This window comes from Pseudorca crassidens, chromosome 19 (genome assembly GCF_039906515.1).
Source record: "Pseudorca crassidens isolate mPseCra1 chromosome 19, mPseCra1.hap1, whole genome shotgun sequence".
In the NCBI taxonomy this organism is placed as follows: domain Eukaryota; kingdom Metazoa; phylum Chordata; class Mammalia; order Artiodactyla; family Delphinidae; genus Pseudorca; species Pseudorca crassidens.
Genome location: NC_090314.1, coordinates 27547974 through 27562944, shown reverse-complemented (window position 1 = coordinate 27562944; position 14971 = coordinate 27547974). Strand labels below are relative to the sequence as shown.

The following is a 14971-nucleotide window of genomic DNA, read 5'->3' as shown; positions in this document are numbered from 1 at the left end:
AAATAAAATACAATAATAGCAGACACAGACCTACTAGAGAATGGACTTGAAGATATGGGGAGGGGGAAGGGTAAGCTGGGACAAAGTGAGAGAGTGGCATGGACATATATACACTACCAGACGTAAAATAGATAGCAAATGGGAAGCAGCCGCATAGCACAGGGAGATCAGCCTGGTGCTTTGTGACCACCTAGAGGGGTGGGATAGGGAAGTTGGAGGGAGGGAGGTGCAAGAGGGAAGAGATATGGGGACATATGTATATGTATAACTGATTCACTTTGTCATAAAGCAGAAGTTAACACACCATTGTAAAGCAATTATACTTCAATAAAGATGTTTTTAAAAAATACAATAATAGCAGCATGCTAGTGTACCCAATATGCTCCAAGTGCAAGCTTGGTTAAACAAATCACATTGACCTTTAATAAACATGTGCCAAATGCTTCCTTTTCTCATTCAATATGTTAATCTTCAGGCCAAGCCACCATCAGAGGAAAGATCATTAAGTGCAAATTTGATCACGCTACTCCTCAGCTTAAAACATTTCCGTGGCTCCACATTGCCTACAGGATGAAGCCCTAATTCCCAACAGCACAGAGAAGGACCTTCTGGGTGTGGCCTGTACTGACCACCCCCCCAGCCTTATTCCTCACAACACCCCTTCCCCTGCATCTTACCCATGCACTAGCTGTCCTGAGTATGTGCTGCTCTGTGTCTTTAGCTTTCTTTACTGTGACCATCTACAGTGCCCTTGACAGCCACCCTTACCAGCCACACACTGATTACCTCCTGTTGTTCAAGATACAGTTCAGGTCAGCTCCTCAATTAATCCTCTGCAGTCCCACCCACCCCCAGGCATAACTGACAGCCTCTCAATGTACCCAGTGCAGATATATATCACTATCTCTGTGGTTTCTTGCTGTATTCACTTACATTACATCCTGCTTGCCTATACCTAGCTTAGTGCCTGACACATACTAGGGGCTTAAGAAATAGTTAGAGCCAAATGGTGGCTACTCAACATAAGCTTGTTGTGTTGACACCTGATCTAACTTCCAAGGACCATCACATCAGTGTGTACTCTGGGCACCACAGTTCTGTCATGGAACCATCTGACTGCACAAGTCAGAGTACAGATCCAGCCCAGCTATATTCCAATCACTATGTCTCTCTTGGGTTTGTCTTGATTCCCTGATGTTTTGATAGAAAGGTAGAAACATTTAAATGGAAAGAGAAAGAAAGCCCGTTCTCCTAGTGTTGGTGTTCTAATCCAGCTTGACCAATCTCTCTCATGGGCATTTTGTGGACAGAGCCCTGGAGAAGTTCAGTTACCCTATAAGGATAGGCAGAGGCCAGGAGAGGCAGTTTAGGATGAAGCAGGCTAACTGGTTTTATTTGCATTGTTCCAAACCACTGGATCAGTTGACTTGTCCTTAACTCAGTTGGCAAGCAAAGGAGCTCTGAAATCCAAATTTCCTTGGCAAAAATGGTTCTTTCTTATCAGAGAAACTTGAGTGAGAAATTTCTGGGGGAAGAGATGGGGAAGGTAAGGGATTTTTGCCCAGGAAAATGGATTAGCAGCATTAACGCTCAGGATAAGTAGGTACAGCCTGGGCCAAGATGCATTTATCATCACCACCCTGATATTAAGGTCAACATATTATATATTTTTTTGCAATTTGTTATCTGTCTCTTCAGCTAGAATGAGGGCAGGCATCTATCCTTGTTCACTGCTCTACCCCAGAGACTAACCCAGTATCCAGCAGTAAGAGGTACCTAGTGAACATTTTTTGAATGAATGAATGACTTTGGCCTGGAAGTCAGGTGAGCTGGATTCCAATTTCCACTCTGCAGTTACCGTCTAGCACTCTGACCTTGGGCAGGTCACTCTGCCTCTCTGATCTTCAGTTTCTTGTCAATGAAGATGTTATTATATGCCTGACCAATCTTATTAGGACAGTATGAGGTTCCAGCTGTATGTGAAAGTCCTTTTTTACCATTATACATACACAATACTGAATTTGAGAGATTATATCAACCACCAAAGAGTCAGTTCTTTCCCACTGGGAGTTGAACACATGGATGAGAAAATGTATGTGAACCTAGGAGGACTGGAGGAGCAGGTCTTATCCCTCTGCCAGCCAGGCTTTGGGTCCCTGCCATGTGTTCTTCAGGCTCCCTGGGCCGACCACAGTTGTGGACACTCATGGCAAACCAGTGGGTGCAAGACTCCTGAAGACATAGATTAGAGATCACTGGGGTACAGAGAGCAATGGAAGCCATGAATGTAGATGGGCTATGATGAGAATATAGACTGAGGGAAGAAAGAGCCTTGGACTGATCCTCAGGAAATGCCAACACTGAGTAAAGCAGGTAGAAAATAAGAATCCAGCAACAGAATCCTGGAAGGAATGGCCAGAAAAATAGGAGTCCCAAGTCTGGTATTTTAGAAGCCAAGAGAAGAGAGAGTCTGCAGAAAGAAGGGAGGAAGGATCATGAGAAGAGGAGGAGAGAAGTTCATTGAAATTTATTGACATTTGAAAACTCCAGTACATTATAATTTTATAAAAATACAACCAATGCATTGAATTTAAAAATCAGAATGAAATATACCAACATGTTAATGACAATTGTTTTATGTGATCAGAGTTATTATTTTCCTCTTTCTTTTTTCCATATAGTCTTATATGTATTTATGTTACTTTTATAATTGAAAAAATATATTTAATAATAAAAGATATATGAGTGTGAATACCTTGAATAGGTATAAGACAAAGGGTTATCTGTATGGGCCTTATGGAGAGGAGAGCCACAAAAATGAAATCAGTTGTTGAATTTAACAGTTAAATCTCATGGTAGGATTTGGTCTGACTTACTTTTCTAAAAATATTTTCTTAATGTTCTCTTAATTAAGCAATGCTAATAAATAAGGATGGTGACCAGGCAATGTTTTAACAGGTCCTAAAAGCCTTTAACTGTGTATTTCATTATGACTATAATGTTATGGGCCCAAGTATCAAGGACCATAACCAAGGACTTGGCTTTTCCTATTCTCCTTGTGGTAGACCACATTACTGTTCACCAATATTCATTGTCTCATCCTATGGGAGGAATGTGCTTCCTTAAATCTCTAACATCAGCCTTGGCCATATGATTTCTTTGGCTAACAAAATGTGAGCAGAAGTGACATGTGCCAACATGTGCCAGTGTTTTAAGAGCCAACATATGTTCCACCATGCTTACTTTTCCTCCTATCATTGTGAATCACAGGGGTCTAGACAGCAGCTGCTCTGATAGTCTGGGTCCCAGAGTATGGACAACAGTGACATGCAGGAAGCTCTCAGCCAACCTAGAATGGACTTGTATCTGAGCAATAAATAGAATTTTTTTTGTTTAAAGTGATTGTGATTTGGGGAACTGTTTGTTACTGTAGCCCATCCTGAGAGTTATAGTCTTCTGGAATCTGAAAAGAAAAAATTATCAGCAACACCAGCACTTTCTCAAGAAATCTAATTCTTAAGTCTTTTTTATTTCTCTAGATGATGCATATTTACTACAGGGACTTAATATAGAGGAACTATATCCAGAGACCTCTAGTTTCATTACTTATGATGGGTCAATGACTATCCCACCCTGCTATGAGACGGCAAGCTGGATAATAATGAACAAACCTGTCTATATAACCAGGATGCAGGTGAGCTTCTCTGTGGTCTTTTAGCTAATGGGGAAGATGATGTGAAGACTGGCTGGGTTTGTGGAGTGCCTATTGTATTAGTTTGCTAGGACTGCTTTAACAAAGTACCACAAATTTGGTGACTTAAACAACAGAAACATATTGCCTCACATTTCTGGAGGTTCTAAGTCCAAGATCAAGGTGTCTGCAGAGGTGTTTCCTTCTGAGGAAGTGAGGAATATGTTCCATGCCTCTTCCCTGGTTTCTGGTGGTTTTCTGGCAAAACTTTGGTGTTCCTTGGCTTGTAGGAGCATCACCTCAGTCTGCCTTCATCTTTATATGGCATTCTCTTAATGTCTGTGTCTCTTTGTCCAACCCCCACCCCCACCCCACAATAAGGACATCAGTCAAATGGGGTTACGACCTACCCCAATCAGTCATATTAGATTAGGGTCCAACCCAATAAGCTCATCTTACCTAATTATATCTGCAATTTCCCTATTTCCTAATTAGGTCACATTCTGAGGTACTGAGGGTTAGGACTTTAACTTTTTAATCTGGGGGTACACAATTCAGCTCATCAAATTTATGTTTAAAGAATCAGCATCTGGGGCTTCCCTGGTGGTGCAGTGGTTAAAAATCAGTGGTTGAAAATCTGCCTGCCAATGCAGGGGACATGGGTTCAAGCCCTGGTCTGGGAAGATCCCACATGCCGCGGAGCAACGAGGCCCGTGAGCCACAACTACTGAGCCTGCGCGTCTGGAGCCTGTGCTCCATAAAAGAGAGGCCATGATAGTGAGAGGCCTTTGCACCGCGATGAAGAGTGGTCCCCACTTGCCGCAACTAGAGAAAGCCCTCGCACAGAAACGAAGACCCAACACAGTCAAAAATAAATAAATAAACATTTAAAAATAAATAAATAAAAAGAATCCGCATCTGGAAAGGCTTAGCACAAACTAACTATAGATGCACCCTACCTGTTTGAGTGAGAAAAGACAGCAGGGTTAGTTCCCAAAGTGTGCTCTACAACTCCAGTGTTCAAAAGGCAGAGCAAAATGGGTGGTTTGGTCAAATATGTTTGAAAAAGCTTTATCAGGGAACCCTCTTGCATGGTTAGTGGGGATGTAAATTGATACAGTCACTATGGAGAACACTATGGAGCTTCCTTAAAAAACTAAAAATAGAACTACCATATGACCCAGTAATCCCACGACTGTGCATATACCCTGAGAAAGCCATAATTCAAAAAGAGTCATGTACCACAATATTCACTGCAGCACTATTTACAATAGCCAGGATATGGAAGCAACCTAAGTGTCCATCAACAGATGAATGGATAAAGAAGATGTGGCACATATATACAATGGAATATTACTCAGCCATAAAAAGAAATGAAATTGAGTTATTTGTAATGAGGTGGATGGACCTAGAGACTGTCCTACAGAGTGAAGTAAGTCAGAAAGAGAAAAAAAAATACTATATGCTAACACATATATATGGAATCTAAATGTTAAAAAAATGGTTCTGATGAACCTAGGGGCAGGACAGGAATAAAGACTCAGATATAGAGAATGGACTTGAGGACACGGGGAGGGGGAAGGTTAAGCTGGGACGAAGCATTGACATATAGACACTACCAAATGTAAAATAGATAGCTAGTGGGAAGCAGCCATATAGCACAGGGAGATCAGCTTTGTGCTTTGAGACCACCTAGAGGAGTGGGATAGGGAGGGTAGGAGGGAGACGCAAGAGGGAGGAGATATGGGGATATATGTATATGTATAGCTGATTCACTATACAGTAGAAACTAACATAACATTGTAAAGCAATTATACTCCAATAAAGATGTTAAATTTTTTTTTTAAAAAAAAGTAGAAATAAAAGAGAAAAAAGAAATAAAAAGAGCTAAATCGATTTCATTGCTGGAAGGTTTCTCAGGGTCTTTAGAATGATATACACGTCAGTCTCCAAGAAGAGGCAATATGATATGTAACATTTCATAAACATATTTGAATGTGGGATTTTTTAGAGCATCTCACAGTATTCCTAGTTGGGCTGGCTAGTATTTCTCAGAACTGAATGGGAACTAGGAGATCTGGCCTCTGAGGCCAACTTTACTAATGGCTCCTTATGAGCTCCTAAGCCTGTTGCCCCACTTCTTTGAAGTGAATTCTCTTCTTTGTAATGAAGGGGGTAAATTACATGAGTCTATTCTATGATTGCAAGAGTCTATAAAAACTCAGAGGAAAGATAAGCAAAGGAAGCAAATCCAATCTCCTTTACAGGATATGTATTTACAACCCAACAGCAATTTGAACAATTTGAAGTATCTGATGCTATCTGTATTTACTGGGACTCTTAGTGACTAGCAACCCCCTCCATCTAACTTCAGCTTAGAAAAAGGATTTATCCATGAGATACTGGGTCAACTTATGGAATTTAAGATCAGAAATTGATGTCAGGAAGTCACTGGAATCAGAAGCCCAGAAGCCCTTTCTCTCTGTTCTCTCCTGCTCCCTCCTGCACCGTAGCTTCGTTCTCCTCTACTGCTAGAGTATTCTTTAGCTTCACAGTCCTGGGTGGAACATGGCTGCAAACATTTTAGTCCAGCTCCAGATCCTGATATTCACAGAAAAGGAACTGAATTAATCCAGCTTAATTTAGCTCTGACTCCTGGACCAATCACTGTAGTTTGAATAATATCTATGTGGGAGAAAAATTCCCTGAATTACTGGACCCCAAGGTGTGATAGAAAGAAGAGACCCTGGAGAACACCCAGCTGGGTTTCCTCCTTTGACAGACAGTGTGTCATAGGACAGAAGAGAATCACTGACTTGTTCAGAGGCACACAGGAGCCAGGGAGCTTGAAGCAAGGCTCCCTCCAAGCATGGAGGCATCAGTGGGTTGTACCCACTGAACCCATGAATCAGGGTCTGTGGAGGCCTCAGGTGTCCTTTCCCACACAGCTGGCACTGCCTGGGTTGGCCACAGTCTACATGGTCTTACTTCTTTCCTGGTATGGGTGGATCTCACAGTTGTTTCTCTCTCCTCAGATGCATTCCTTACGCCTGCTCAGCCAGAATCAACCGTCTCAGATCTTTCTGAGCATGAGTGACAACTTCAGGCCCGTCCAGCCACTCAACAACCGTTGCATCCGCACCAACATCAACTTCAGTTTACAGGGGAAGGACTGTCCAAACAACCGGGCCCAGAAGCTTCAGTATAGAGGTGGGTTCAGTGGCTCAGTGGGCAGTGGAGACAGGCCAAGCCCAGTCTTCCTGCTCACACCTACTCTGAAAGGCCAGGCACTATCTCCCATTGGAGGAGTCATGATTATAAGTGATATTTACATGGTGCTTTTCTATTGAAAAAGTCTGTATTTCCTAAACAGAGACAGAGATCAAATCTTTAAATCTTGTCTGGCTCAGGCAAGACAGCATTTTCATAGCCTTTTTACAGAAGAGCCCAGAGAGGCTGATGTTCCCAAAGTTACGTGTTAAAACAGGACAGCTAGAAGCATTAGCGCTTTTAGTTATATACACAATAGATCCCCTTTTCCCCTAGAAGGTGAGCAAATAATTCTGGATGCCAGGCCACTGGGACCCAATGAAGTGTGTGTATGAATGTATCTTTTTCTAGTGCTATGTCCCTAGAAGTGACTATAATTCCTACTAGAGGGGACATTCAAGATGCCTCTCACCTCCCATAACCCTCTGGTCCACACCCAGCCCTCTCTCTTCCCTTCTACACACTAAGTACCTATTGATCATTGTCATAAACTCTCAACATGGAAAGGAAGGTGGAGGAAGGACAGTGTCGTGGAGATGCCCCCAACCAGGAGTTAGGACACCCAAGTTGCTGCCATGGTTCTGACACTAACAAGCCATACAAACCCAGCCAAATCATTTAACCCCAGGGCTCTGGGTGTGTCTGAGAGAGAAAATTAAAGACAGAAATGTGGAGGAAGTTGGAGAGATAAAGTGGAAGGTAGAGGTGGTAGCTGCTTCTAAAGTTGCCTGGTAACATCCATAGTCCCCATATTTAGGCAGCACATTATTGTTTCAAAAGGGCTTCCCTATCCAGGCTCTCATATGCTCCTCACGACAATCATGAAGTAGATGGAATAGGGACACACCCAGAGTGCCAACTTTTTCTGCAAATGGCCAGATGGTAAATACAGGCTTTGTGAGTCATAGGGTCTCTGCCACACTCTGATGTTTTAGGGTGAAAGCAGCCATAGACAATATGTAAATAAATGGTTGTAGCTGTGTTCCAATAAAACTTTATTTACAAAAGCAGTTCACAGCTGGATTTAGCCTGCAGGCTGTCATTTGCCCACCCCTGGTCTAAAGCAGCACCATCCACTATGGCTTTCTGAAAGGATGGAAATGTTCTGTGTCTGCATTGTCCAATAGGGTAGCTACTAGCCACATGTGGCTATTGAATGTCTGAAGTGTGGCTAGTGTGACAACGCAACTACGTTTTCAATTTTATTTATTAATTTAGATTTATATTAGCCACATGTAGCTAGTGACAACCCTATTGGATAGCTCAGGCCTAGAAGTTCATAAGAAAGTGGAGAGGGTAGTTGGGATACATACAAGTAAGCAGACATTTAGAAAACTGTCCCTTCCCCTTTGGAGTAAGCCCCCCAAACTGTGTGTAAATTAATCCAATTATGCCTTGTTTTGTGTTGTTTGTGTGTTTTGTTTTGTTTTTTCTCTCTCTCTTTCCAGTAAATGAATGGCTCCTCAAATAGGAAAGTAAGCCAAGAAGAATCCCACCTCAGTGAAATGCTACAACTGTGAATTGACGTAACCTAAACTGTCCCCTTCTTTCTTCTCTTTCTTTCCTCCCTCAAGCCTCATTCACTCTTTGGATCGGCCCTTTCTTCATGAAAATTGTCTGCAAAACCTTGGCAGAGGAATATCTCTTACACACACTCACAAATACACACACAAGCACTCACACACACATACACACACATGCAAATATATCTACTCACATACACACTCATACAGCCCCCAAGATGGGAAGTTAAATTTTAGAAACAAAAGGCTCATTCATAAGAGGTCTTAGAAGAAAATAACCAATTAACCTGATTACAATTTTGATACTGTTTTCCGAAACAAATAAATCTACCGAATGAGAATTTTCAGCCTTGTATATTACAAAATTCTTCCAAAAGAGAGAGAGGAGAAAACACAGCTCTGACAGCATCAAGTGGACTTTTGTTCTTTGCATCAAGTAATCTCAAATAGTGTCCTAGGATCCTTTATGGGTGCTGGTGACAGGTGAGCCAAGACAAAGTTGGCCAAGGACACATTTCTAGATTGCGATTCTTCTGTTTACTCAACAATTTAAAAAGAAAAAAGGACAGACATTGAATAGATGCACATTGTATATATATATATATCACCACAGACTATTAAAAAATGGAATTATTACCCCTCTTTGTCATACATGTGTAGTAGGATTTGCCAAGATCATATTGATCCATTTGCTGTTTCTTATTTTCCAAAGGTCATACATTGTGTTTGGTTATTGTTAACAGCTCAATAAATGTGTTTAACAAGTTAATTTCATTTTTCTGGCTATAGTCTATTCTCCTTCCTTACAGGCTAAGCCCTGGCTCCATACAACTGCATTCTTTGGTTTCATTTGTTCCTTCATCTACATGTTTTGCTCATTTGCAGCCAGTTTTTACTGAGTTTGTGGCAATGGGAATGCATTTGCTAAGCAAGTATAACTTTAACTCCACTCCATGGCTCGATCATTCATATGAGGTGAGGTTCAGCCTGAGATAGTAGGTGACAGATTTCTTGCACTTCAAAACTGCCACCGCCCACCCCACCCCACCCCCGTGATGCTCCCTTGAAGGAATGCACTTGGTCTTGTAAATTCTTGGGAAAGGGGTGTATTTTCTCTCCAGGTGCAGCTGGATCTCACAAAGTACAAATGAATGCCTTTCTTTTCTTGTTTATAATGGTCACTCACTGTGTTTGGTTACTGTCAAGAGATCAATAAATGTGTGTAACAAGTTATCCAGTACTGTGTCTGAGTTTATTGAGGAGGAGGGCACTCCCTGCTGAAGCCTCTGAGTCCTGCTGTGTCCACAAGCAATTGCATTATGGCCAGCAGGGCAGCCAGAGCCTCCAGAACAGCCTGTCTGGTCATTCCCAGAGCCAGGTAATTAATACCCTGTTGAGAAAACATATAGGCTTAGCTGCTGGAAGGGAAGACTTGGCTGTTCATTCAGTGGCCAAATTAAAAATAACTTTCATCTTTCCTTTCTGTTACAGCTCCAGAAAGAAGGGAAAGCACAGGCATGTAGGATCTGTGCAAACGGGAACATCCACAAATATGTCAAAAACTTAAGCAAGTGGCTAGGTTTATTGATGACGAAAAAAAAAATCAAACAGCCAGATATTTCATATTTGAAACAATACACTTAATTTGATTTTTTCCACTTTTTGCACCAAAATTAGTTAGATGATGGCCTTAACCATGATGACATATGACCTTGTTTCTGAGCAATCATATTTTTCCAGAAAACCAGATCTGTCTGCAAAGATTTAGGGTGGGTAGGTGGCAGTCTTTCTTTGTATGGCTTGCTGCTTCCTCTCTAGGTCAGAATCTTCTTTAGCCTGCAAGGGCAGGCAGTGATGTAGTGTGTCAACTAGGCCTGGCTTCAAATTGTCACCGTACCACTTACCTGCTTGCTGTGTGATCTTAGGCAAGTTGCTTTACTTCTCTGATCTGTAAATCGGGGATGCTAATAACTACTTCCATGAACTATGAGACTTAAATGCTATGTAGCTACTTAAAGCAGCTAGCACAATACCTGCAATGATGGTTCTATAAAGACTGACTATAGAGCACGTGCATTGCCTAAGTATTAGAGGTTTTCCTAGACCAGACCATACCTTCCCCTCCAGGGAGGGGTTAGCATCAGTCACAAAATGGGCATCAAATTAATACCAAATGGAGGAGACAGGAGGAACCCCTGAGTGACTAGGTAGGACGTGGGGGGAGTGAGGGGGGAAGAGAAGTGGAGGCCAGATAGGACCGGTGTCCCTGAGGGGTGGCTGAGAGTGGGGAAATGTTCCCACATCTGGAGGGACCCTCGGGTGCTTGGAAGATCAGGGGAGCACACCTAATGTTTCCCCCACCCACTCAGGCTCCGGGAAGCCTGCTGGGCTCCTGGGCCTGGTCCTCCATTCTCTGGGACTCCCTCCAACCTCATGGGTCCTAGGGGCGTGGGAGGGAGGGAGGATAGGGGAGGACAAGAAGAGGCAGACAGAGGGGGAGGGGACCCTCTAGGACCGGAGAATCAGGGGAGGCACAGCTGGTGTTTCCCCCACCCACTTGGCCTCCGGAAGCCTGCGGGGCTCCTGTCCTCCAAGGCCCCGCTCCACGCCATGTTGGTCCTAAGGGTGTAGGAGGGAGGCAGCGTCAGTAGAGGAGAGGTGGATGTGGGGGGCGGGGGGTCTCTCCGGGATCGGAGGATCAGGGGAGGCATGGAGGGAATTTCCCCCACCCACTCAGGCCCAGTGAGCCTGCTGCAATCCTGGACCCGGTCCTCTGACCTCCAAGCGCAGAGGCACTCCTGGGACACTCCTGCTGCACTGAGCCTAAGCCCAACACTCACTCCCCACCCAGGGCTTTTCTGGCCCTGTGGGGCCTAAGCATAGTTCCCTCCCACCGCCTAAACCCAGCCCCTGCCTAAGCCCCGCCCCTCAAGCCAAGGCTTTATCCAGCTTTTTTTCCTGAATTTTATTTTATTTTTTTTTTTATACAGCAGGTTCTTATTAGTCATCCATTTTATACACATCAGTGTACACATTACAATCCCAATCTCCCAATTCATCACACCACCACCCCAACCCCTACTGCTTTCCCCCCTTGGTGTCCATACGTTTGTTCTCTACATCTATGTCTCAATTTCTGCCCTGCAAACCAGTTCATCTGACCATTTTTCTAGGTTCCATATATATGCGTTAATATACGATATTTATTTTTCTCTTTCTGACTTACTTCACTCTGTATGACAGTCTCTAGACCCATCCACATCTCTACAAATGACCCAATTTCGTTCCTTTTTATGGCTGAGTAATATTCCATTGTATATACGTACCACATCTTCTGTATCCATTCATCTGTCAATGGGCATTTAGGTTGCCTCCATGACCTGGCTATTGTAATTAGTGCTGCAATGAACATTGGGGTGCATGTGTCTTTTTGAATTATGGTTTTCTCTGGGTATATGCCCAGTAGTGGGATTGCTGGGTCATATGGTAATTCTATTTTTACTTTTCTAAGGAACCTCTGTACTGTTCTCCATAGTGGCTGTATCAATTTACATTCCCACCAACAGTGCAAGAGGGTTCCCTTTTCTCCACACCCTCTCCAACATTTGTTGTTTGTACATTTTCTGATGATGCCCATTCTAACTGGTAATTCTAACTCGTTGTAGTTTTGATTTGCATTTCTCTAATGATTAGTGATGTTGAGCAGCTTTTCACGTGCTTCTTGGCCATCTGTATGTCCTTTTTGGAGAAATGTCTATTTAGGTCTTCTGCCCATTTTTAGATTGGGTTGTTTGTTTTTTTAATATTGAGCTGCATGAGCTGTTAATACATTTTGGAGATAAATCCTTTGTTCATTGATTCATTTGCAAATATTTTCTCCCATTTTGAGGGTTGTCTTTTCATCTTGTTTATGGTTTCCTTTGCTGTGCAAATGCTTTTAACTTTCATTAGGTCCCACTTGTTTATTTTTGTTTTTATTTCCATTACTCTAGGAGGTGGATCAAAAAAGATCTTGCTGTGATTTATGTCATAGAATGTTCTTCCTATGTTTTCCTCTAAGAGTTTTATAATGTCTGGCCTTACACTTAGGTCTTTAAACTATTTTGAGTTTATTTTTGTATACTGTGTTAGGGAGTGTTGCAGTTTTATTCTTTAACATGTGACTGTCCAGTTTTCCCAGCACCACTTATTGAAGAGGCCATCTTTTCTCCATTTTATATTCTTTCCTCCTTTATCAAAGATAAGGGGACCATATGTGTGTGGGTTTCTCTCTAAGCTTTCTATCCTGTTCCATTGATCTATATTTCTGTTTTTGTTCCAGTACCATACTGTCTTGATTACTGTAGCTTTTGTAGTACAGTCTGAAGTCAGAAGCCTGACTCCTCCAGCTCCATTTTTTTTCTCAATATTGCTTTGGCTCTTCAGGGTCTTTTGTGTTTCCATACAAATTGTGAAATTTTTTTGTTCTAGTTCTCTGAAAAAGGCCCTCTTCTTTACAACTGTGGTTGTTTTACCTGCCAGTTGTTGTTTCATCTATATTTTTATTATTTCTAACATATCTGTTAGTTTTCTTATTTTAGTTTTTACTCTTTGTTATTGTTCTGTCCCTTTTTTTTTCTTTTTCTTTTCTTTTTTTCCTGCCACCCCATGCTGCTTGAGAGATCTTGGTTCATGAGCCAGTGGTCAGACCAGAGCTCCTGCAGTGGGAACTACAAGTCCAAACCACTGGGCTACCAGAGAACCTCAGGGAGTATTCATCAGAGTGAGTTCTCTCAGAGGTCCTCATCTCAGCACCAAGACCCACCTCTACCCAACAGCCTACAAACTCCAGTGCTGGAAGCCTCAGGCCAAACAACCAGTAAGACAGGAACACAATTCCACGCATCAAAAAAAAAAAAAAGACAACAAAATAATATGTCACAGATGAAGGAGCAAGGTAAAAACCTACAAGACCAAATAAAGGAACAGTAAATAGGTAACCTACCTGAAAAAGAATTAAGAGTAATGATAGTAAAGATGAACCATAATCTTGGAAACAGAATGGAGGCACGGATTGAGAAAATATATGAAATGTTTAACAATGATCTAGAAGAAATAAAGAACAAATAGAGATGAGCAACACAATAACTGGAATGAAAAATACACTAGAAGGAATCAATAACAAAATAAATGAGGCAGAAGAATGAATAAGTGAGCTGGAAGACAAAATGGTAGAAATAACTGCCAAGGAGAAGAATAAAGGAAAAGAATGAAAAGAATTGAAGACAATCTTAGAAACCTCTGGGACAACACCAAACACACCAAATTTGAATTATAGGGGTCCCAGAAGAAGAAGAGAAAAAAAGAGAGTCTGAGAAAATATCTGAAGAGATTATAGTGGAAAACTTCCCTAATATGGGAAAGGAAATAGTCACCCAAGTCCAGGAAGTGCAGAGAGTCCCATATAGGATAAACCCTAGGAGAAACACACCAAGACACAGACTAATCAAACTGACAAAAATTAAATTCAAAGAAAAAATATTAAAAGCATCAAGGGAAAAGCAAAAAATAACATACAAAAGAATCCCCATAAGGTTATCAGCTGATTTTTTAGCAGAAACTCTGCAGACCAGAATGGAGTGGCAGGACATATTTAAAGTGATGAAAGGGAAAAACCTACAACCCAGATAACTCTACACAGCAAGGATCTCATTCAGATTCAACAGAGAAATCAAAAGCTTTTCAGACAATCATAAGCTAAGAGAATTCAGCACCACCAAACCACCTTTACAACAAATGCTAAAGGAACTTCTTTAGGTGGAAAACAAAGGAGAAGAAAAATACCCACAAAAACAAACCCAAAACAATTAAGAAAATGGTAATGGGAACATACATATCGATAATAACCTTGAATGTAAATAGATTAAATGATCTAAACAAAAGACACAGGCTGGCTGAATGGATACACAAACAAGACCTATATATGTGCTGTCTACAAGAGACCCACTTCAGACCTAGGGACACATACAGACTGAAAGTGAAGGGATGGAAAAAGCTTTCCATGCAAATGGAAACCAAAAGAAAGCTGGAGTAGCAATACTTATATCAGTTAAAATAGACTTTAAAACAAAGGCTTTTACAACAGATAAGGAAAGACACTACATAATGATCAAGGGATCAATCCAAGAAGAAGATATAACAATAATAAATATTTATGCACTGAATAGAGGAGTGCCTCAATACATAAGGCAAATGCTAACTGCCATAAAAGGGGAAATTGACAGTAACACAATAATAGTGAGGGATTTTTACACCTGCCTTACACCAATGGACAGATCATCCAGACAGAAAATAAATAAGGAAACACAAGCTTTAAATGACACAATAAGCCAGATAGATTTAATTAATATTTATAGGACATTCCTCCTGAAAGTGGCAGAATATACTTCTCAAGTGCACACAGAACATTCTCCAGGATAGATCACATCTTAGTTCACAAATCAAGCCT

The 14971-nt window shown here is 41.6% G+C and overlaps 1 protein-coding gene across 7 annotated transcripts in view; it reads left to right on the top strand.

Moving 5' to 3' along the window:
* The window catches only part of CA10 (carbonic anhydrase 10), a 619992-nt gene extending 610275 nt beyond the window's left edge, over nucleotides 1–9717 (top strand). For all 7 annotated transcript variants that reach the window (XM_067717557.1, XM_067717555.1, XM_067717562.1 and 4 more), the window contains 3 exons: nucleotides 3540–3694; nucleotides 6727–6901; nucleotides 8410–9717. In XM_067717557.1, coding sequence (XP_067573658.1) covers nucleotides 3540–3694; nucleotides 6727–6901; nucleotides 8410–8432 — 353 coding nt within the window. In that variant the 3' untranslated portion in view covers nucleotides 8433–9717. The remainder of the gene's footprint in view (nucleotides 1–3539; nucleotides 3695–6726; nucleotides 6902–8409) is intronic.
* Nucleotides 9718–14971: the final 5254 nt, after the last annotated feature.